We start from the raw sequence: 24,903 nt of genomic DNA, 5'->3' as shown, positions 1-24,903 counted from the left end.
GTGTCCGGGAGTGAAGTCACCACAGAGCTGGAGGGGACAGGTTCCTGAAGATGTCGTGTGAGGTCTGAGTCCAGCTGGGCCTACACTTTTCAGATATATGAGCCAATACATTCCCTTTTACGGGTTAAGCCAGTGGAAGCTGAGTTTCTGTCACCTGTATCCTATGAGTCCTGATGAACAGAGGCAGGGACCAGGTTTCATTAGACTCTTTAAAAACACCAGCTGCAGCACAGGCCTGGCACAGAGTAGGTGCTCAGGAAATGAACACTGAATAAATAACCACCTCCTGAGCTGTGTATATTGCTCAAAGAACCTGGTGATTCTTGGGCTCTTGTCTCTGACCCCCCTGTCCAGGTCAACCCTAGAGATACAGACATTTAATCAGTCAGGCCAGGGTTGGGGGCAGCTAATTGGGCTTGGTAAGGAGAAAAAAGTGCTTTGTGGGCTTTTCTCTGTAGAGAGAGAAAGCTCAGGCTAAGAGTGAGCTACGAAAGCTCCAATGATTATCTGCAGGGCTGATGCATAAACCCATGTCAGTTTCTTTTTCAGAGAAAAACATGTTTTTCTCACTCAGCCCCTCCTCTCTCCAGCCTCCACATCCTGTCAGCATGTTCCTTTTAAAACACAGCTTCCCCCTTTCTCTTCTGTATCCAAGGCCCTTCATCATGGAGCTTCAACCACCCTTGCCTGCTTCATCTCCCAGCTGCCGCCCCTTCTCCAAGTATCTGAAGATGATTGAGAGCCATGCTTCTCAGATGAAGTGGGCGTGCACCTCTGGGGCATTCTCTGGGGTTGTTGCAGTGACTGGAGGGTGCCACTGGCATTTGGGATCCAGGGGCCAAGGTGCTAAGGGTCCTGAATGTGTGGGACACTGAACAAGGCACTGCTCTACCCAAAGTGCCAGTAGTGCCCCACAGAAGAACTGTGCCAGGCCACCTTAGCCACCCCCCACCCCTCCACCCAAACACACAGGGGCTCTCCGGCTCCAGGCCTTTGCACACACTGGTGATCTCTCTTCTCCACCTGGCATGCTCCAGCCTACCTTCAAGGTCGGGCGCCTCACCAAGGCCTCCACACAGAGTGGAAGGCTCTGGCACACATATCGAGTCCACTGCCCCCCATACAGGCCCCTCCATGTCCTCGGCTTCAGTCACACTGCCCTAGACCACCTCCACTACCGTTTATTAATACTGTTTTCTTAAATACATTTCTTTAAAAAAGGAGACCTTACCTCACTCTGTAAAGGAGAAACCAGGATCAACTGCCATAATTAGAAGGTAACATAAAAAGAGATACAATGAAAGCAAAACAATGCTACCAAATTATAGGTAGGCATTGTTTTATACAAAAGTTTCTGAGACTGAGGCCCTGCTCTCTCTGTTTAGCAGGGAGACTGACTCGTACGTTGGGGGCAGAGGGGGTGTCACTCCTTGATGTAACCAAGGCTTTGGGAGGGAACTGGGGAGGGACTTTTCCTCTCACACTGTCATTCAAGGTACACAATGCCATGACCTTGTACCAGGGGCTGAATACCTTGTCCACTCAGGAACTGGGCTATTGGAGCTTCTGGAAATACTGGCTGAGCAGGTGACATGGGGCTCAGACAGGGATGGGCCTCTGTGGCCTGGGATTTATGAGAGGTGGTCTGGAGCCTGAAGTGGAGCAGGAAAGATGAGCAGGAAGTAGTGGGGGGCAGAAGAGTGGAGGAAGAGCCTTTCATACAAGACAAATAGGAGGGTTCAAGCCTCCCTAGGCTCTTGTCACCTCCTGGGGCATTTCCCTGGCTGCAAATATCCCTCAGAACATTGTGAGAAGCATCCCTAGTGAAACGGGGTGTGGGGCAACTTTTCTGTAACTCAAAGGGTCTATTAAAAAAAAAAAGAGTTTATTCCAAAATACTAACATTCTAATATTCTAAAATTAAAAGTTTATTTAAAAAGATACTCCCAAAAGGTTGCCGTGGATTTTGGCATCTTACAGTCAAAGTGCCTTTACTTCAGCCCCTAGATTGGGCTCCTGCCTTTATCCACAGAAATACTAGTCAAGAAGGACTCTTGTGGCTAGTGATGTCAGAGGAAGCCCCCAATTAACTTATTTTCATCATTTCCCTGTTTGCCATATTGCTGACCTGACTCCCAAACCTTCCATGGCTGCCTGTAACCCAAGGGGAAAAGCTCTGGAATCCTTGCAAGGCATTCAAGGTCTTCCCTTTCTTGCTCCACCTGACCCTTCCAGCATCTTACACCATGTACTGGCTGGGACACCCTCCTGCAGGTCCCATTGATCTGTGTGTCCCCAACCCTTCCTAGGATCCCTGAGTCCGCTCCTCCCTGAAGACTCTACTCACATCATTCTCCCTCAGCTGTGATCCCAGAAACCAAGGCTCCCTCGGCCTCTTCGCTTCTGAGCTCCTCCTATACCCAGAGGTGTACCATGCCCATGAGTCCTTCTATTATAAACCACCTTGTTATTTCCACAACTAGGTTTTAAGTTCCATGAGGACAAGAGTCATATGGCTTCTTTCAAGGCACCCCTCCCCTGCAGTGATGAGCCTGGAGTGCAGCTTCAATAAAGACTGGTCAAGAAATTGATCATTCCACCTGGGAAGTACTTACTAATAGTAGATATCAAATCTTGAAACCTTTCCTTAGGAAAGAGTGGGTTTTCCAGTCCTCGGAAATACAGTTTTAGAACGCCAGCGACTGAATTGATATCTCGTTCATTTTGATCATCCACAAGCGGGTCTTCACCTAAGGGGAAACAGGAGATGACGATTCAGCTCGGCAGATGGCGGAAGAGGTGACCTGGCCCAGCCTGAACTGGAGGACAGATGTGACAGCCTCCGCCACACAGCATGCTTAGAGTGCTCCCTGCAGCCGATTCTGAAACTGCCCCAATCTATAAGAACGCTGTAGAATTAAAATAATGAACATCCGTCGCCCTACACTTACACTCATCTTGCCATAGTTGCTCTCCCTCCCTTTCTCTACTTATATTTAGTACTGCTCAATTATTTGAGAGCGTTTTGTGGACATTACAACACATCACTGCTAAATACTTCAACACATTCTTCCTAAGCATAAGGGTATTCCCCTACGTAACCCCGTATTGCACCTAAGAAAACTAACAAGAGTTCCAAAACACCGTCTCACAAAACACCATCTCTCCCTCCCACCCTCCCCATCCCACCCCTCCAGGCGGTCACAAAGCACCGAGCTCATCTCCCTGTGCTCTGTGGCTGGAGGGAGGGAGATGCATGAGGGAAGGGATGTGGGAACAGATGTATATGTATGACTGATTCACTTTGTTATAAAGCAGAAACTAATAAAAAAAAAATTAAAAAAAAAAACAAACACCATCTCACAGACTTTACTCAAACATCCCCCATTGTCCCATGTCTTTCACAGAATTTTTCAAAAGCTAAGATCTAATCAGTGTTCACACAATTCATTCAGTTATTATTTTGAATGCAAAATAGACCACAACATTTTTTATTGTTCATTTGTTTTTCATAATATTGACTTTTATTGAAGAGTCCAGGCCACCTGCCTTGTAGAATGCCTCACATTCAGGATCTGTCTGATTGCTTCCTCATGATTAGAGTCAGGTTAAATATTGTGGGCAAGAATACTATGTGGGTAATGCTTGATCACTGGGTTAAGGTGGTGGCCTCTGGATCTCTACACTGTAAAGGTATATTTTCTCCTTTGTAATAACAAGTGTAAAATATAAAATATTTTTGTAAACAGTAAGTGATCTATGTGCATGTTATCATGCTTAACATATTTTACCCAGTGCTTTGAGCATCCAATGATAACTTTTGCCCAAATCAATTATTACCCTGCGGTTCTAACAAAATGGTGATTTTCTAATTCTGTCATTCCATCTACAATTATTAGGTGGCATTCTTCCCTAAAGAAGAGCTTTCTCCGTGTTCCCTCCACCCTCCTATTTTTTTTTTAAAACATTTTATGGGTTTGTTTTTATAATTTTTAATTCAAAGTGTTATAACCCACTACACCTCTATTCATTGGGATGCTCAGATTGTCCCCACATTTGGCCAGGGGGAGTCCTTTCTTATGTCCTTTGATGCGACCTCTACTGGTCACTTAATTGCTTTCTGGCATAAAAGATGTCCCTGAATCACCTGGTACTTTCCTTGACCTAGACCTGGAATAAAAAACTTCTCTAAGGAGCTTTGTTTGCTTTTTGTAGGGCATGGTATTTAGAAACCAAGATCTAGGTTCTAGGTGTGCTCATTGTTACAGGAGTGTCATAAAGAACATCTAGCCTCTTTCAGTGCATACAGCTAGAATAGACATATATTTTTTTTCACAAGTTCACAGTGATATTTCTAATTCATGTTTAGGATACAATGTTTTCTTTACCTTCATTTATTTTGTATTTGCATTTCATTTTTCTTACAGTGAAAATCTTGTTCTGAATAATATTTATAATTGATATTTTAATGTATCTGCCTTATCCTACAATATACATAAAACAGTTTCAGATTTCTAATAGCAATATCACCACTAGCAATAAACCTACTACATAAAAATTAACATTTATTCGCAGGGCTTTTTTTGTTTTTTAGGCCCTCAGAATGTATCCCACTAAAGACATATGATCAGAAGACAGAAAGTAGATTAGGGGTTGCCTAGGGATGGGGGCTGGGATGTAAGGGGTACAGGGAGTGACTACAAATGGGTACAGGGTTCCTTTAGGGATGATGAGAATTTTATGAAATTAGATCATGGTGATGATGTACAAATCTATAAATATACTAGAAACTACTAAAATATACATTTTAAAAAATGGATGAGGCTTATGGTATGTAATTTAATAGAGCTGTTAAAAAAATGTATGACCAGAGCACATGTTGAAAAGTTACTCTCTGTATGGCTGTCAGTCTGATATACAGCTTATTTGTTTCTATTTATATTCAATTTTAGGGATTTAATTTTTTTAGAAATCCTTTTTTTTAAAGTATGCAATTTTGAAAATATAAAGCATCCACATGTTCCAGGAGTCATAACCAGATAGAAAGTTGCTTGCAGAGAAGCCCTATTCTTATTCTTCTCTCCCTACACCTTACATTCAACCATTTTCATTAGTCTCTGGTTTGTCCTGCTAATCTTTCTTTCTGCAAAAATAAGCAAATACACATATACAATTTTTTTACCTTCCCTCATTTCTTACATAAAATGGAAGTAGCACACTCTGCTACTACATATACTTGCTTCTTCTCTTAACAGTAAATCCTAGAAATCCCTCCTTGTCAGTTCATACAGATCTTCCTCATTTTTTTTTTAATGGCCGCAAACTACTCTATTTCATGGATAGACCATAATGTAGTCAACCAGTCTCCTATGGATTGACATTCCCATCTTTTGCTGTTACGAATACTGCCACAACAAATAACCTTGTACCTGTGTTTCTTATTCATAGAGGTGTGTCTCTGTGGTAGGTTCCTAGAAGTGGGATTGCTGGGTCAAAGGGCAAACAAACGGGTAGTTTCATCAGATAAAGCCAAATTCTCCTCCAGTGGGGCTGCACCATTTTCTCCTCCTACCAGCAACATAGGAGAAGGATGGTTTTCCATAGCCCTGCCCATGGAATGTCTTTTAAATTTTTGCCAATTGCACAGGGGAAAATATCTCAGTAGAGCAGCACTTTTCAGTTTAATGGGGGTTGCTGAGCTAGTTCACCATCAGGATTTCCATGGGGGACGTGAAAGGAAGCAGGCAGCAACCTGACACCTCGCTGAAGGTGTTGAGAGAGGTCTGCTCAGTGGGCTCCTCCTCTTCCTCCTCCCCTCAGAACAGCCCAGAGCAATCTAAGCCTGGCAAGCAATGAAGAGCAGAACTGCAAATTCATACTTGGATCTCTATACTCTGCCTCTGTGGGAAGAGAATGTGTGTCACTGCCAGGGCCTCTGCTGGCCCCAACATGCTTTAGTGCAAATTAGAGAAAGACAGCCCCCCTTCCTGAACCAGGACTTGTGGCTTCCAGGGCGTGAGCCAGAGTTCAGCACACTCCTGTCCTCGTGGCCGAGTACTCTTGTGCAGTGCCCAGCCTGAACGACTGTGTGTGGCGGCCCATGCACTGTGTTCCATAGGTCAACCTCTCAGACGTTCCCATAGGAGGAGATGAAAATGCTTCCCCCACAGGGGTTGAATGTGAATGTCCCCAGCACTTCATGGCTGCTCTTTACTGGTACTGGCCACTTGCCAGATTCTGTTCCCTCAGATCACTGTCTCCGGAAAAGGGGTCATCTGGGACCCACCAGCCTGCACTGAATCGATCTGGTTTTCACACACACACACACACACACACACACACACACACACACACACACACACACACACACACACACACACACACACACACACACACACACACACACACACACACACACACACACACACACACACACACACACACACACACACACACACACACACACACACACACACACACACACACACACACACACTGACCGATTGCGTAGAATGAGTTCCTCTAGGATTACCTTTTTTTCTCTAAATTAGTTTTTTCTTTAAATTTAACCTTCAGTTTTGAGTCATTTAGTTGGCTGTTGCATCAAATGATTCTTTGGTCTTACAGGTTGCCTGCCGGTGATGCCAGATGGGATCAGTACAGCCCCAGGTGCCTGCTGCTAATGCCTATAAAATACCATTTTCCCCAAAGGAGAATCATTTAAGAGTTCTTTGGACTTCATCTTCAAAAGTAGCCAAAGAATTCAAGTGACAGGTTATCCCAGAAAATCTTTTGCAGTTAGTGAACTTAGGGTATCAGTAAGGACATTCAGAATACCACACACACAGTTTAGGTGATCTTGGTATAGTGGTGGGACAGCAGTGATTATAAAATGAAAGTAAATAACATGTACATGCTCTGTTGGGGGACACTAGAGGGAAACAGGTGTTCAGCCTAGAAAAACATTTCTCAGTGGATTTCCTATGAAGTCAATGTGTTTTGGGTTTAACTTCGAAACAAATTAAAAAATTTAAAAACTGGAAAAAAAAAAAAAGGAAAATGCTCCCCCCACAGACTTTCTCATGAGGAAGGAAGAGAGAAAACATTAAAAAAAATATATATATATATATATATTGCCTATACTGATATAGCACTTTTCAAGTGAGAAGCACACTGGCACATGTGATCTCTCTTAATCCGCAAAACAGCACTGCATGGCACCAAGGGAGGCATGGTCCCAGCACCACCCCCTCACCTGCAAGAAAGCTGAGGCCCCAACAAACGAAACGACTTGCTCATGTAGTCAAAAACAGACACCCAGCAGCTCCCAGGCCTCGTAATGCCTGGGAGATATTCCTTCTTCTACCTGTGGTTTTCAATTCTATCTGCTGCCTGTCTGCCTGCATGCCTATCTATCTATCTATCTATCCCTCTATCATCTTCCTTCCTTCCCTCCCTCTCTCCCTCCTTCCTTTACAGTAGAATCTCAACTTTTTTTTCAAGAAAAAAGTTCCCATGGATGAGCAAAGCTGCCTTAGTTGAATTTAGAGAAAGGTGCAAGCCCTATCTTCTCTTCTTCCCTCCTTATCCCAGTAGCAGCCCTTGAAGCCCCTCTGAGGACCATAAGAGTTTGAAAACTCTGCGCTGTATTAAGCTGTTCCCCTAGCGCACCACATGTTACTCTTGTGGTCTCATGATCCAAAAGCACAAGGATTTTATTTCCTCCATATAAGCTCTCCTTGTTAAGTATGGTTAACTTATTGACCACACACACACACACACACACACACACACACACACACACACACACACCATCCATTCTTGCTCTTCCTCCCAGAAGGCACTTCGTCCATAAAAGGAGCCATCCAAACAATCCTCCCTCCTAGCCCAGGCCTTTGGCTCTCTGCAAGGGTTGCCAATTTTGGCTTAGAAATGAATGGAATTCCAGAGTTCAAGATGAGCAGGATGGTGTATGTGGATGATGGCTTCCTCCAGGAGGAGAATTAGAGCTAAAATTCCAGGCCAGTCCAAGAGAAAGCTAGTTCCCATTTTGCTAGCTAGTTTCCCGGGGAGGGAGGCAGAATTATTACCGAACAGCCCTGCCTGCAGCCTGCTCCCAGCCAGGTCGCCCCAGCATTGCCTAAGGGCTGAAGGCAGGCTGCACCCAGGGCAGAGTGAACACACCGTGTGTGCTCACAGCTCTAGGGGAACGTGCTGCTGGATGGGGGCATGGCAGGAAGCCCGCAGGTGGTCTCTCCACGGCAGGTCTCTGCGGCCAGGATCCTCCAGCCCCATCCCGAGGCTCCGCAACGTGACAACCCCTCCCTGTGTCTCCCACTCACACCCCTCTTCCTGGGGTAGGAAAGAGATCTGAGAAGGGCCACATCCAGAGTCTAGAATGTGTCAGATCCTACATGCCATGATTTCAGCCCCAAATCCAAACCCTATATTGATGTGAGCACAGTGAAAGGACCATTGACTCCCTTTCCAGCCACCCTTCCACATGAGGAGGGAACACAGGCAGCTCTCTCACCTTTTACATACCAAGAGGACAGGGGATTGGTTTGTGGGGAAAACAGAGAGGCAAAAAACTAGCCTGGGAGACAACAGCAAACCACAGCTCTCTCCACAGCACAGCTGCTGATTCCTGCTTTTCCATGATGTTTTCTCCTTCATTTTGCCAGAAGATTACAGGAAGATCTCAAAACTTGAGTGCTGAGTTTGAGATTTATTGACAGCAAAATAGAATAATAAAAATCATAATCCCAACTAAAACCCTGGTTGACTCATGTCAGAGGAGAAGGAAAGTGGGTTTAGGAATAATAAGCCAAAAATGGATTTCCAACATGTAATTTTTCAGAAGCTTAAGGAAAAGAGGTCTGTGCTCCTTTCAACAGCCTTCTGCACGGAGCGTAGGCAAGAGCTTTGCCCAAAGAGAGAAAAAAAGGGAAAGGGGGCCAAGGAGGAAAAGACCCATGTCTGTTTGAACAAGTGGCAAAGGACAGGCACCCTGCAGGGATTAGAGGGTTTAAAATTTTTAAAATAAAAGGAAGAAAGGAAAAACACACAATGTACTGGTTTGGAGAGAAAGTTCCATCACAAGTTAGAGTAGGTGCGCCGCGAGGAGTGGGCTCCGGCCGCTCGCTACCAGGGGCTGAGGAGAACACAGCGGCGAGCCAGGGAGAGGGAAGCCGGTTTCAGGAGAGGGGGGAGGAGGTGCCCCGAGGGTCAGCCAGGTCAGGAACCCAAACCCAGGGCCGGTGGGTGGTGAATGTCAAGAAACAGAAAGTAATGCGTGTGAAATCTGGGTACCAGCCAGCCCAGAGAAGCCAAAAAGGGTTTTTCTAAAAGAGACATCCCAGGAACTATTCTTTTAGAATAAGCCATGCTCCCGTGTAGGCTCGGGTGGACCAGAAGGACGAAGCGGGCAAGAGAAGGAGATTCACCCCGGAATGGGGGTGAGAGGGAGAGGGGCCAACTGAACACATGAGGCAACGAAAAAGCAGAAAACAAGTTTTGCAGCTGAGGTTTGGGTCAGGTGATCTCTTCACTCCAAGGAGCAAAGAACTCTAATTTGCACTAATACCCCTCCAAGGCACCTGAGCAAGTAACAGAAGGTGCTGACCTTAGAAATCACGTTCAGGGAGGAAAGAAAGCAGCGCTGCTGGGGTGGGGATGGGGCCTGGCTGCCTGGTACAGCAAGGTACTTACTTACAAGACACGGGCAAGTAAGAAAACACAAGGGGGAGCGGTCACCGGGCTGGAGGCACCAGGCAGTTTACTCATGACATACAAGGAATTCTCTCTGATGGGATGAGCCCGGGAGGATGGAACCAGCCAAGGGTCCAGACCACGGCTCTGTTCACTTACAATGAAACAGGGCAGCAGGGGTGTTAAGGAATTGGGGGAAATAAAGAAACCAAACCCTGGCTGGGCTGTCTGTCATTGCCAAGAGAAGCTCAGGGAAATGATGAATGACACTTCTATCAGGGATGCTGAGGGGAGGATACCTCTTGCTTTGTGGGCTTTGCACATGCTGTTCCCTCAGTCTGGAATGTCCTTTCCCTGCTTCCCCTGACTCTTACTCTTCAAGCCTCAGCTTAGGCATTTCCTCTTCCAGGAAGCCTTTCGAGGCTTTGCTATTCCTCCCCCTTCCACCCAAGCTGGGCTAGGGGCTCCCATGCTACCCAGCAGTTACTCCATCCTTGCGCTGACCATGCTGTTCACTAAACCGGTTCTCTGCTAGCAGTGACTTGCCTGTTGTTCCTATCATATTGACAGGCCCCAGTCCATGACCCAGTGCAGTGCAGGGCTCAAAGCAGGCTTGTTGAGTGGATGAATAAATGCGTGAGTAGGAGCTTGGAGCAGGGCAATTCTGGGGCTCCCTGGTTCTAAGTACCCAAGATCCTGGAGTGGACTCCAAACCCTAAGCTCCCCAGGACCCTCCTCATGGGCCACTGAGAGCCACATCCAGCCCAGTCCTGCTCTCCACACCCGGTTCCAAGCCAGAGTGTCTAGCGCTGCAAAGCTCTGTGCTGGGGGCTATGGTGGTGACTGCCTGGGGCTGACAGACTGCTTCCTCTGCCCTGGAGCTAGATCTCAGGAAGGAAGTGGGAGGATAGGGCGACGGTGAGTCTGCTCAGGAGGCAGTCCCTCCAGGGGAAGCCTGGCAATAAGTCGGGAGAATTCTAGGGCTGGAGCCCCGGGGAGAGGCTTGCTCAGAGCACAACCAACAAGGACAAACCATACACCTTCCAAGGCTATTAGGAGGATTACATAGAAGAATGGGTAAGAAAGTGCTTTGTAAATTGGGATGTGATGTATTGCGGGGAAATGGGTTTGGGATCGGGGTCCTCAGACCAAACTTAGTACCTAACTACTCAGAGAAAAATGTAGTAAATCAGAGCTGAGGAGTAACTACGGAGATGGGATGCTTCCAAACGCTGTGAAACTAGAGGTGGAGATATCGCTTAGGATGCCCCACACTGGCTCTTCTTTCCTCCTTGGGATGGGCTTTGTTCAACAACCAGAGAGTGTGGTGCTGGAAAATATTTCCTTGAACGGAAATGCATGGACTCTCAGTTTCACTGCAGCAGCAAGATATGTACTAGTATAAAAAGGCAGAGGTTTAAGAAGAATTGAGCTCCTCCTGACCCTAGAAAGTCCTTACTTTGCTTGGACACTGCCACTGGCCATCTGTTCCCATCAGGGATCCTGAGGCCAAGGGAAGCTCAACCAAATAAGCCACACTCTGGTGGCCACTTCATTTCTGATAAGCTTTTATACCAAAGTGGGAACTAGGTAACCTCCCCGAGGGTGGGGGAGTATAGCTTTGCCAAAAACACTGCATAAAAAAGAATTAGGCAGTTCTAAGCCACTCCATGTTATCTAGCTTCTTCCAACTTTTCTAAAACACAGCAGCCTTTACAGATTCACACAATAATTCCAAGGCCCTCTTTCCCAGCAACCACTGTAGAGCCCACCAGAGAAAGTCACCCATGTGTGCTGGTAAATGTTCAACAGCTAGCTCTTTGGCGGGGCGGGGCGGGGTGGGGGGGTGGAAGAAAAAGATCAAAGGTCTTAGTGTTTGCCAATTTCTGTGGTGTAAATACTCCCACCTTGGCTGATTTCGAGCTACCAAGGTGAGGTCACTGAAGGTGAAGTTGGGAAGAGATGTTGATACAAGCTGCCCCAGCACCTCTGGCTCTAAGACATGCGTTAACACCCATCCTGGCTTCCTCTGGACACAAGCTGGAGATGATCACTCCACACCTACCTCTCTCAAAGGAATTTTTGATGTCATTGACTTCAACCTGGGATCCTGGCACTCTGAAGATCCCTTGCTGCTGGAGTCCTAAAAGAAATAAACAAACAAAAAAAGAAAGAGAAAATGCCATGAGCTCATCAGACCACTGGGAACACGGAAGACTCTCCCCACTGCTTGCCTCTTTCTCCCGCCATCCTTTGTAACAGAGTCATTCCCAGTGACCGTCTCCTGGCAGAAGCCCAAGAGGAGCCTTTGTGATGAACTTCATCTGGTCCAAATACTCAGTCACATTCTGCTTCATATGTCTAGGGTCTCTTGTTTGGGTTTGAAGGAAACAAGAAGTTTATATCAACACTGGACCAGTGAATGACTTCCACTTTAACCCACAGGTTAGCTCCATCAAATAACTGGGTAGTGAATGCTGCCTAGTGCATTCATGAGTTGCACTGGTCCCAAGTAGCTTGGCCTGAGTTTACAAATGCCATCGGACTTTAACAGCCACAGAGATTTTGAATGAGAATGATTACTGCCACTCCCTCAACCATTCCCTCGCCCATCACAGACAACGTCTTCCTTCAAGAAAATCTAGAGTCTAGAGTGCATGCTGGCTTGGGATCAAGGAGTTTGGGGGACATTAACTTATTGAAGAAGGACAATCTCATTTTTTATGTGTTTCTACAAGGCCTTAACAAAGAGGAGACCTGGATACCTTACACAGCAGTAACAACAAAACAGCGACCTATAAGATTGAAGGAAGTAGAGGGCCTCCCTCATTTGAAAAGGGAATTAAGACTGGGATCCTTTCCCTGAGATTCAGTTTTTCTATATGAAACAAATCTCCACTTTATAATTCAGGAAAGTGTTTACCCTTAAAGGCAGGCTTTAGTTAAAGTTTGGTTTGTACATATAGTATGTGCTCAATAAACGTTGTTCATTTCTTTTTTTTTTTTTTTTTTTTGCAGTACGCGGGCCTCTCACTGTTGTGGCCTCTCCCGTTGTGGAGCACACGCTCTAGACGCGCAGGCTCAGCGGCCATGGCTCACGGGCCCAGCCGCTCCGCGGCACGTGGGATCTTCCCGGACCGGGGCACGAACCCGAGTCCCCTGCATCGCCAGGCAGACTCTCAACCACTGCGCCACCAGGGAAGCCCTGTTCATTTCTTTTGTGCTGAATTTCTACCACCTGTGTCTCTTACCTCATCCTCCTGGCTCATCCCCATCCAGTTACGCTGGCCTTCTTTCCCATATTAGGCCTTGACACTTGCCATTCTCTCCACCTGGACTGCATGGCTGGCTTCTTCTACTCAAACATCACCCCCTCAGAGACGGCTCTCCTTACCACCTTAGCCAAAGCAGGCCTGCCCTCCTCCAGCCATTCTCTATCCCCTTTAATTAGTTCCTTGGCATTATCACTATCTGAAATTATATTATTTGTCTCTCTGCTTGTTCATTCCCTTGCCCTTCTAATTGGTCATGTAAGCTACCTAGGGCCAGCATCCTACCTGTCTGGTTCGTGGCTATGCTACCATTGTCAAAAACAGTGCCTGCCCTGCTATGCACTCTGGAAATATATTTTTGGAGGGATGAATAAATTAATAGATGGAGGCACAATTTAAGTGCTGGGGACACCATGTGGCAAGTCCCAGACACTCTATTTCTTCCATGGAGCTTACCACAGTCTAGCAGGATTAACTGATCGGTTGACCAACCTCATTCAGTGCTCAAAGTGCAGAGCTCTGGGCTCGGGTGGGAGCAAAAAAGGAACTAATACAGTTGTCCCACGTGCCCTCCTTGCTCCTCGGTTCTCCTAGCTCCTGAGTCTTCTCACCACCATCTTCAGTTCCCCCGACACACAAGGCTCAATAGACAGCACTCAAGATAGCAGCTGTTCTATAGAACGTTCTCCCTCTCAGAAGCAGAGCAGCAACAGGAAATCTTCCCAGATGAATTTGAATCTCATTTCTTATGAGAATAGCCTAGCACCTGTTCTGGGAAGAGCTGAAAACACTGCCCTGAGATCGCGCTTACCATATAAATTGATGTATCTGATGCAGCTCTCGACGACCAGTGGTATAGCTTGTCCTGAATCCTTGAGAAAAAAAGTTGTGAGTTGTATTGGACTTGGCAACCACCACAGGAGAGAAGGCACTGCAAACACAGATTATGAACTCAAGCCAGAAAATTAGTACCATCAGATTAATAGGAAAACAAGCAAGGAACCACTAATTCTAAAGTTTCCACAAACAGTTAAGATAGAAAGTCTTCTGTGATTGCAGAAAAGCCATAGCTGTGATCATTTTAAAGAAATGCTCTGTCTTCCTATTCAGCTGGGAAGGAATCAGGGCTCAGGAGGCCTGATAGGCACATCAGAGAAGGGGAGGGAGCCCACCGCCTGGAGGGGCTGGAATCTGCCCTCGAAGACTTCTCTGCCTCCCACTGCCCTCAGCCCCATCTCAACTCTGTTCTCCCAGCGCTCAGGGCAGGATCAAGGCCTCTGCCTAGTACTGTAGGACCTGCTGCCAGAATTAAGAAGGACACACCATGGGGGAAGCAAGGCTGGCCCCAGTGGTCCTTTTGAGCTCGGAGGAGGGGAGACCAGTTCTACTCACAACGTAACAACCTAAACATCCAGACAGATATTTGTTTAACAGTAAACACATTACAAGGAAAAGTTCTAGAAACAGCTAACATCAGCCACTGACCAATGAGTGGCAACCTTAGTCAGAAAGGCTGAATAAGATGCAGTTCTAAATACATGCATCTGGGGTGTGAATGTATTTTCAATTATATTTTCCTAGACTGGCCCACGGCCACAGAGAGCTGGGCAAGGGATAATTTTCTTTCGGATTCCATGATTGGTTGACCTCTCTGCCATTTCAGGCCACTTACAGAGCATACAATTTTTAAAAAACTCTCTTTGAAAAGGGGCCAAATTAAGCACTAGCCTCCTCAGAAGGTGAGGAAGCAATGAGGCATACGTAATATGCTCATGTCAAGGGACAGAGAAAAAACCATGAATTTGGATGCTTTCGTGGCTCCTCCACACCCCACCTGCAAATCCTGTCCTTGATTAACTACAGTCACAGAGAGGGTAATAAAGTGGACTCATTGGCAACAGGCAAGGCGGGCCCTGTGCTACTAGTCAGGGCTAAAGACAGGTTCCATCCAGTTGAATGGGGCTGACGGAACTTTCCAGTAAATACCTGGTTCCTGGTTCGAGCATTTCTTCTTCCTCTGATAACAAAAAATAAACAGGCAGCAGAGCAGAAGAAAAAGAAAAGATTACGCAGAAGTAATAAGACCAGTTAGAGCAAGCAGCTCCTTCAGAGTCCGGGAACGCCGAAATGCAATGGCAGCCAGCGGAGGTCCGGGGGGACGGCAGGCAAACTGTGGGCCCAGTGGAGCTCCGGACCTGCCCGGCCAGCCTACCAGGGTGGCTGCCTCGGACGCCAGGGGGCAAAGGGGCCTCTTTCAGTCCTTGTCAAAGGGCAGGAACGGTGTGTACTGAACACTTGCCTCACCCCAGGTCTAGCTTCTCCTCAACACGGGGGCTGTTTACTCACGAATGGTGAGAGCCCACCTAAGGCTCTTTAAGGTTAGCCCAGCCACCCACAGAAAAGGAGGGACACACGCCCTCAGGTGTCTCCTGGGACACTGGCCCTGCAAGTCAGCTCAGGAAACCTCGCTCTTAGCTCTTAGTTAACCAGGCCCGTGTTTGTCAGGTGCCCTCTGAATAGGACCAAACAGGATTCCATCTGGTTCCAAATTCCACACAGCTGCCCGTGCTTTCCTACAAAACACCTGGGGCAGCTCGTCCCAGGTACCCACTTGGCTTTGCTTTCCTTCTGCCCACGGACCCTCACCCTGGCACTGAAAAAGCCTCAGGGACCCCAAAAGCTGACAAAGCCTGGAGGAGGGAGGGCAGTGGAGTCAGAGAGCCTTCGTGATCTTGCGGGCAGAACCGGAGGCTCTGCTTTCACTGAAGTCGCCCATTTGCAGGGGAGCACTGCCTCTTCTTTCTTCCCACACATGCAGTGGGTCAGGCTCTGGGGTGCGTGCTGTGTCTCATCCCAACTGAGAAACAGGAGGATGTGCGCCTGCTTGCTGGTGTCACCCGTCCAGCCCCTGGCACCTCAGCAACTAGAATTTTCCTATGTCGACTAAGCCTACCTGAACCTAGGAGAGCAGTGCCAGGTGATCAGACGGGGCCCCATGGGCGCTCTCTGGAAAGCCCAGGCAGCACTAACAGCTAACATTTCCATGGTGTTGACTCTGCACCAGGCAGAGCTCTAGAACCTGGCAGGTGTTACTCATCTGATCCTCCTCACACACTCAGGAGGTGGGTAATTATCATTCTCATTTTACTGAAACAAGGTAAGGACTCCCCCTGCCCCATCCCGAAGGTAGACCTCCTGGGCCTCAAAATTTATCATAATAAATTGGGTTTCCTTCTGTCCGAGAGAAGGGGGGAAAAAAAGCAAGCATTTTGAAAAGAATCCATTCAGGTAAGGTCCTAGAAATCTATACAAGTAACTCCAACTACATTTATCTGTCATTCTTGGGGATGCTTCCTTGTCCCTCTAAACCCTCATAATCATGGAGTTTCTGTGATGTTATTTTATTGAAAAGCCTTTCAGAGCTTTAGAATTTCAGAGCTGGGGATTCTTAGTTCACGCTGACTCTTCTTCCAGATAGCATGGGAATCATAAGAGGAAATTAAATTCCATTCCCAAAGGTTGAAGGACTGGATGCATCACACTGCCTTTTCATTTTCTGAGAGTTAACAATCCTTGAAGTTGGGGTCCCACCGCTGCAGTCTGTCCCCACAGGGAGCTTAGAGTGGGTGCGCAGAAGAGCTGGTGGAATTGCACAGATGATGTGCGGTACAAGCACACGTGACTATAAAGAAATGCATTCGCTCAACAAACATACTTTTTTCAGTCAAACGGTCCCCTGAGGAGGCTGTGCTCTTATTCCAGCAACATGCTGCTGCCTAGTGCTCTGGGGTGTCCCTCTCTGGGGGCTCTTTTCAGAGCCAGTCCCCTAGTGCCCACTACGGACTATGCCTCTTGCCATATTGTGGCTCCAGTGGCTACAAAACCGGGCTCTGATTGGCGCTTTTCATTCCAAAGACTGGGGTGTCCGTTCTCAGACAAAGTTTTGGCACCGCTGACAAAGGTCCTGCTGCAGGCTCTCAGAAGACTGACCAGCTGCAGCAATGGCTATATATTTAGAATAAGGATGTGGCTTCCTGGTGACTACCTCCAAGGGGCAGACACTCCCGCGGCTGATGCACAGCACTCGAGCGTCATGCATTTTTTGTAGGGGCTCTCCATTCAGAGACTGTTCCACTAAACAGAACACCTAACTTGCAAATGCCATCAGGTAAGAGCTCCTTCCAAGCGTCCTGACACAGCACCCGTTTCCAAAGAGCTGAGCATATTCTGAAAGGTGTCTGTGTCTCTGAGCCTTTGCTCATTCTGTTCCTCCTCTCAGGGGCTCCTCCATCCTCCCCTCTGCTATGTTCTCACCCGTCCTTCAAAGCCGCCCGGGCCCCAGCACTCACGGTTCTTCCTGCTCTGAGCTCTCACAGAACTTATTTCCATGGGGAATCAGTCACCAAGTGCTCATCCTGAATCATCTTCTGCGTTCAGCTTTCTGTCAAAAACCTCCTGAGCAACATGATAAGCTCCTTGAGGGCAGAGAGAGTAGCAAATGGGCCTCAGTCCCCTCTCAGCTCTGGAGTATGGTTTTTCGAGAAGAAAGTCTTGTTGGGGCGAGGAGCGAGGATGAAGAAAGGGCTCTTGAGACAGCCCCTCTTCCCATGACCTTCTGGATGGCAAACTGCTCACACGGGGTCACCTCCAAACAGCACCCCTTCCCTGATGCACGCAGTAGCACCCCTCCTTTTGGGGTCCTCCACACCTCCCTCCTCTGAGGCATCCTAGAGCAGCTGCTGCAGTTTCCCACCCCCAGGCAGTCCCAACTTGTGCCCTCCTTTTCCCCTTTCCCTTCCCCCACTGTCCCCCAGAACTCAGCTTACAGGCAGAGGGACCCAGGCTGGTCCTGCCTACCCCCTCCCACGCCTGAGGCCAACCCTCCCTGCCTGGCAAGTCCTGTGCGTGCCCTATATGAGGACAGAGGATAGAGAGCCAGAGCAGGGGCAGCCTCAGCACTCCAAAAGTGTCGGCAGGGCCTGAGAACCTTTACTTTTCTCCTGACTCTTATTTTCTGCCAAGGGTCTTCGTTAGATGGGGGCAGGCTTCCAATAACTGCCAGGGACCTTCCGCTGTTCCCCTAAGTAATGTTCAGAATGCATCTCCCCTTCCTCAAGTATGTCCCCCACGTGCTGCCCTTTTCAACTCCATCACCATCTTAACTTGCCTTGAGCTGTTGTATCTGGGATGGCTTGATCCTGCACCCTTTGCAGCCAAGAAGCAAGAAGAGAAACTCACTGAGGTGAAAAGCTTTCTTTTTAGTTTAAGGTGTCAAGGATTAACCTGGAATTCTAAAGGGACTACCTCAGCTCTTTTCTCTTCTCCCAAACTGCCTAACAAGAAACAAAATTAGGTGGAAGGGTTGTCTCTCGTACAAATTGTATGTGTTGTGTTCCTTTGCTGCTATATTCTCAACTTTAAAAAATCACTTGTATAAAAACACAGTTACTCACAGGGTTTTTCTTTGTGTTGTTTCCAACCTGTCTCCTCTTGGGAGACGTGAGTGTGACTCAAGGCGAGGGGGTTTCTCTATGTGTCCCTCAGGCTGGTCAGGACTGCAGTTCCTGAAGCAGTGAAGTGGGGCTGACAGGGACCACTGTCCAGCACGGATTCAGCACCACCTGGATTTTACTGGGTCCCAGCACGATTGCAACCCTCCCCCAGGGCTGAGAATCAAGGGAAAGCACTTAGGCGCAACTGGTCAGAGGCAAAAGCAGCTCTGATTAGAAGCCCTCACTGAAGCTAAGAGCAGGCTGCCGGGAGGACCAGCTTGCCACAAGGCCTGGCCGAGGGCTCGGATTGAAAGTTCCAGTCCGTCAGTCGTTGGTAGGTCGGTAGGTTGGGGTGGGGCAGGGCTGTTGGCCGGGGGAGGAGGTGGAGAAAGGCTGCCATTACATTGGGTGCATTCGCGGACTCCGTGGCTCCCCAGCAAGTACCTTAATGAACGCTTCCATACAGCCGTTAAATAGTTTATGGCTACACACTGAGAGAGGCCTAGGTCTCCTCATTTTCTGTGGTTTAGGGGGAAGACAGGGGGGCCTAGGGGAAAACGGAACAAAAGAAATCAAGAAAGCAACCAAGGTAAACATACAACTGGGAAAGACGCTCTTATGACCCACGACTGGAGGAGAACACAAAATGCAAATGGAAGGCCTGAACCCCCAGCGCATTGGTGTCCAATGCTCCATCTGGATGTTTAAGCGGGTCTTAATTTACCCACGGCGTCAGGCAGGAGAAACACAAATGTATTCTAAATCACAGGAGGGCACAGCACGTGTCCAGGAAACCATCGAAACTCCAATCAGGGCTGTCATCCCACAAAGCTGACCAGATGGAGGGGGAATCAGGGGAGAGATGTAATCTGTAGCCCAAGAAAGCAAGAGACTTTCAAAGATGATTGGAAGGGTTAATTTTCATTATTTTGGCTTAAATGCATCACCAAGTCTCAACTCCCACCATACCAGGGCACTGATCTTCCTAATGCCTCCTGGCATTTCAAATGCACTTGACTAATCTTTATTCCATTGATCTAAGAGCCAGGCAATTATTATTCTTATTTTAGAGATGAAGAAATTGATGCCAGGAGGGAGGCTGGAGCTTCTTTGGGGTCCCCAGGGGACCCAGGATGATGATTATCTCCTGTCCTTTAGTCAAGTACACTTTCAGTTACAATGTTTTCAAATCCATTACCACACTTAACGTCAGCTCAACCCTGCACGTGTGATCCCATTTAACAGAGGCCTAAACTGAGGCCTAGAGGGGGGAGGTGGCAGAGCTAGGCCCCAAACCCAGGCCTCTTTGGCTCCAATCCCAAGATTTTTACCAAAGGGTCTGTCATGGAGCCTTAGGGAACTTTCCCATTTCCAGCCAAAGACGCATCCATCCCATTAACCCTTGCCAGTGGAGGACCCCTGGGGTCAGGTTGAAAGTGTCTTGCTTGACTTTAGGATCTCCATTCCCTGTGCTCCATCTCGGCCACAGGGAGGGGCGATCATACCACAGTTCACCAGCGACAGCGAAACAGCCACAAACACTGGACCAGTTTCCAGAGTTGCTCACATGCATATACCTGTGTTGGCTTATTTGCTCATCTTTCACCACCCAAGTTGGCCTGACTCAATGCTGCCAGCCTTCTAGGGCAAAGGGCTTTCTGAGGTTAGGAGGAGGGTCCCTAACCAAGCGACACAGTTCATTTTCAACTGGCTTCGTTCGTAATTTGAGAGGTACCAAGTGGGGACCAAGCCTGACACAGATAATGTCCATGCGTGATGAACACAGACCTGGGCCCACAAGCCTTGACTGATTTCTGTGAATGGGCAAGAAATCGTACGTGCCATGGAGCCAGTCAAGGAGATAAGACTCATGCTGCCTTGCTCACTGGCCTTGTGATGCCTGTCTCCCTCAGCAGGCCCGCCGTCTAGGGAACTCGGATCACCTTCTAGGTGTCTGAATACTGAGCAAATGCCGCTAGCTCCAGGACATGCATGGGCAAAAACACAGTGGAATCCAAATCTCATGCCACCCAAACACTGGAACTAAAATAACAGCACAGACCAAAATTTTGCAAAGAAACAACAGGCAAGATTATTTTGAGCTCATCTTGGATCTACGTCAATTTGGTTAGCTAAGTCCATGTCATTTCTTTTTCGTAAGTTACTTATTTTTTGAGGATGTGGGTTATGTGAGAGTGATATTTCTTACAACAGATCTGCTTTTGAATTTCCAAATGCCAAAAGAGAGTGCCCAAAGTGTGACAGGGCCATAGGTTTTACGTATCATAACTGGAGGGTAGCAGCTGCACCACCTTGTTTCCATGGTGATTTGGGTTTCTGTTTTTGGACGTTCTCACATCATTTCCTTATCTCACACTGCATGATACCCTCACGACAACCCTGTGAGATAGGCAAGAACTATTAAACCTACTTTAAACATAAGGCAAATGAGCCCAGGAGAGATTAAGAAACTTGCCCAAGGTCACGGGAACAGAATTCAGCTCTTCCTACTTCAGGTTCCCGTGTGATTATGGAAATTGGGAAATTGATTTTATCACAGAACATTCAGCAATAGCATTAAATCATCTATTAAACTCTCAAGGTCAGCAAGGGTACAGACTCTTAATGCAGGTGTTGGACACCCAATACCAAAAATATCTAGGGTGCCTTTAAAATTTATTTCCTAAAATAAGTCCTAAGGATTTTTTTTCCTTGAAGTTACATAATTTCTGCCCAATCCAGAAAGCAAAGGACTGTTAGAACCGCATCAGGATTTCTTTCTTTTTGTGTGGTGCTCTGTGCAGTGAGCGGAATCTCTGACAAGGAAACGTAGCTATCCCAACTTTGCATGACACCAAATTGATACCGACTTACTGAAGTGCTGGGTGGGGCACAAAGTGGGGAGCAGGGGGGCAGCTCAGCCAAGGAAAGTGGGGCAGCCTAAGCCTTCCATCTCTTCTGCTGCTCAGTTGCAGAGCAAAAGGAAAGAGAGAGAGAGAGAGAGGCAGGGAAAACAGGAACAGAGAAAGCCACGGAGAGGAAGAAAGAGAAACCAGAGACCAATGTCCCCTTTCTGCCTTTCAACCAAGATAAAAATTAACACGCGTTAGTAACACAGGAATTGGCCTCAAAATTATTCTGTGACCAGAAGGATGGTTGTTTCCCTAGACAACCCAACAGACGTGGGTGTCAACGTCCAAAATGGCAGCAATATTGTAGTTCATTGGTGGTCAGGCTCTTGGAAGCTGTGCATGGGTGTGCATGGGGTTGCATCTGTTTGGACAAGAAATCTCGAGTGATTTCACTGCTAATCCAGACTTGGAGTGAGTCAGCCTAGGTTAGGGAAGCCAGTCAATGGTTTGAATAACCATATCAAACCTTACATTTGCATCTGGCTTTGCCATTTACCATACGTCTTTCAAGTGCATTATTGCATCTGGTCAGCCTAATTACAGCGTTATTATGAATTGGGGCTATTCTAAGATAACATTCTAAAGTATGAGAAAAAAATAAACAAAGTGTTGCAGCCCATGTGCAAAAACTGGTCTGTCTATACAAGGCCAGCAACAACTTGGCTGAGGGGACCTGTTCAAATAAGCACCCAAAACGACACTGACCTTGGACAGGAAACTATGGCAGTTTAAGAGGGCCACAGTATAGAAGTAGCTCACCCAGCGCATTTAAGATAAATTTTAAAAACACTTCCAAGTTAGCAGTGCACTCCACATAAGTTAAAAATGATTTTTGGAAGTAAGAGGAAGCTTTTACTTTACTAAGAGTTGCCTTTGACCTTGGCCAAGGGCCAAAGTGCAGATGGCTGGATTTGCAGCTTAGTGCAGTGTATCTAAGTGGGAGGTCTGTAATCCTAGCTTGGATTTCCCAGGCCCTAGGTCAAAGAGGGTGTGGAAGACAGCATCTCAGAGGGCTTTATTTAAAAAAAAACAAACAAAAAAAACCTCTCAACATTTCTCTAAGGAAGACCCTGGGACCTCGCTAAGGGTTTGATTACAGATCTCTCCTACAATCTGCTGGAATCATCTTCTCCCACATGAGTTTTAAGAATTAGGAGGAAGTGAGGGATGGCTCAATTCATCCCCCCATCCGTTTCACTATTTGCAGACTTTGGTGTAAAATGTGGCTTCTGTTGTTTTGGGACTATGACAACACTCCTGCAATACGTAAGTAAGTAAATAAATAAATAGGAGTTTGTTTCTAAAAGGTTCTTAGAAAGTAACCCTGCACATCTGCTGACCCATGTGCTGGGAGGGCCTCGCCTGGTATCATGAATCTTCCCAATGTCCGGGGACTGCCGGGGCCTAGAGGAACAGCTGCACAGGCTGAGCTTCTGGAGAGCCCTCAGTCTTCCCCGACCCTGGGCCAGCAAACTGAAAACCCCAGAGCTTTCCAAGCCTTTTCCCAGCCAACTCCCTTCCAGATGAGGCAGGAGTTAAGGGTTCATCCTCCCTCTTGCCAAGTAGGACAGCTTTCCAGGATTCTGGGCCACCGGGAAGAACTTGTGGGGAAAGGATGTTTTTGGGTCACTGGGCCCAGAATGAGGCAGAAGTAGCTCTCAATGACCACATGATGGAAAAGTGCAGGCCTCTGGGCCACCAGCTCAATTCAACTTGGGCAGTGGGACAGGTATTGCTGGGAACACGGAAATGGATGGGCTCTAAGGAACCCGGGCAGCGATAGGGCTGCTTATGGACCTAAACTCTCTGCAGGTAGAGGAAAGGTCCAGTCCTGAAGCCAGCCTCTCAGCTATCAGCTGCTGAGTGAAAGTGTTCACTGGTTCTGGTCTGCTCAGGGAAAAGCCCAGAGGATAATGTTGAGCGAGCTGGAGAGAAAGCAGAAGCTGCCCACTATTACTTCCCCCACCAGGGGCTCTGCCATCAGGCCATCCCAGTGCTGCGAGGTCGGAAGCCAGGGCGGGCAGCAAGCGGGCTTCTGCGTGCGCTCGTGTGAATATGCGCATGCGTATGCCCGGTGGTGTGCGGTTCCAGCCAAACCCGGAGCCTTGGCAAACTGGGACCCCGGGCTGGGCCCCACGCCTCGGCGGTTTGCTCAGCAGCCATAGAACGGATGGGGAGACAGGTGGGCAGCTACCCCACAGCCTCTGGCTTCTCCTGGTTGCCCTCGGCCACTCTGCAATATATATTACCTTCCCGTCCTCCCACCAGATGGATAGCAACGAGGGACGACACCCACTTCCCACAGCAGCTCTGAAAGGCTCCCTCCCCGTCACCAGTCTAATGCTGGAACCAGCAGAGCAGCCAAAAGACCTTTGCCTTCCCTCTCAGCACAGCCACACCCCCGTGGGGACACTGGCGAGGCGCCGTCCCCTCTAAGACTCCTCCGCTGCCCTGAGCTCCAGCACTGTCTCGCCACCTCCCCGCCTGTCCTGCTCCCCCCACCTCCTCCCACTGCCCACTCAGGCAGCAGGTGAAGGAAACAAGATGCACCGCTCTTACCTGGTTGTACCGCATTCTGCTCTCTCCCCTGGAAAGAAAAGTGTACATTGATTTAATTGTTGGTTTTGTTTTCATTTTTGGTGGTTTATTTTTGAGCGGAGAACATTCATCTTTTTCTAAAAGCAAGAAACAACTAACCCCTTGTGACCTGGGAAATCTTATGCCTGAGGTATGTTCTGTTGCGAAGAACTGAGTCTTATTAAATCCTCAGTGCCTCCTGTTTGTAGGGCCATGTTCACATATTTTTCATTTGCTATTGTTCCTACACATTTTTTTTTTCAGCGATTCTCAAACTACAACCTGCTGACCAGTGGCATCAGAATCTTCTGGAACTCTTGTCAAAAATGCAGATTTTTTGGCTCTTTCCTGGATAAGGACCCAGGAATCTGCATTTTGACAAGCACTCCCGGTACTCTCTTCTATGCATACCCCAGCTCGAGAGCTCACACACTGCTTTATGTCCACAAAGGTTTACTGAGCACTTGTCATGCCTGGCACTGAAGGGTATCAGCCATAAGACACCTTCTGTTGTTACTCAACCCCGCCAAGCGCCCACACCCAGCCCTCCTGCCTTCATCCTCAGCTGAAGACCTTCTCTCTTCCTTCACTGGAAAACAAAATCAATAAGACAGGGTCTCTGGGTACCACCATGAGACCTACCCACCTACCTGCGCCTGTCCACTCCCCCGCTACCTCCTTTCCCGGTGCTCTGGAGGAAGCATCCTGCTTCTGCTAAAACCCACACCCCGTGCTGCAGGTCCCATGCCCTCAGCCCTTTTCAGGGGCTTTGCTTCTGCAAGTGTCTCCCCTCTCTCTAGCACCGCCAGTCTCCTCTCTTCTGGATCATTTCCATCAGCGTATCAACACGTACACTGGATACATCCAACCTGCCTTTTAAGCCTCCCCTTGACCCCATTTCTCCTCTAACTCAATCTCCATTTCTCAGCTCTCCTTTCC

The 24,903-nt window shown here is 47.8% G+C and overlaps 1 protein-coding gene across 2 annotated transcripts in view; it reads right to left on the bottom strand.

Moving 5' to 3' along the window:
* SRGAP3 (SLIT-ROBO Rho GTPase activating protein 3) overlaps nt 1-24,903 on the bottom strand; it is a 282,947-nt gene that overhangs the window by 28,983 nt on the left and 229,061 nt on the right. For both annotated transcript variants that reach the window (XM_081245040.1, XM_081245041.1), the window contains 5 exons: nt 23,947-23,974; nt 18,920-19,022; nt 13,795-13,855; nt 11,777-11,854; nt 2,616-2,750 (listed from right to left, as the gene is read on the bottom strand). In XM_081245040.1, coding sequence (XP_081101166.1) covers nt 2,616-2,750; nt 11,777-11,854; nt 13,795-13,855; nt 18,920-19,022; nt 23,947-23,974 — 405 coding nt within the window. The remainder of the gene's footprint in view (nt 1-2,615; nt 2,751-11,776; nt 11,855-13,794; nt 13,856-18,919; nt 19,023-23,946; nt 23,975-24,903) is intronic.

This window comes from Mesoplodon bidens (assembly GCF_964165515.1).
Source record: "Mesoplodon bidens genome assembly, chromosome: 10".
NCBI lineage: Eukaryota > Metazoa > Chordata > Mammalia > Artiodactyla > Ziphiidae > Mesoplodon > Mesoplodon bidens.
Note: the sequence above shows the minus strand (reverse complement) of the source record. Positions and strands in the feature narration are given on the sequence as shown.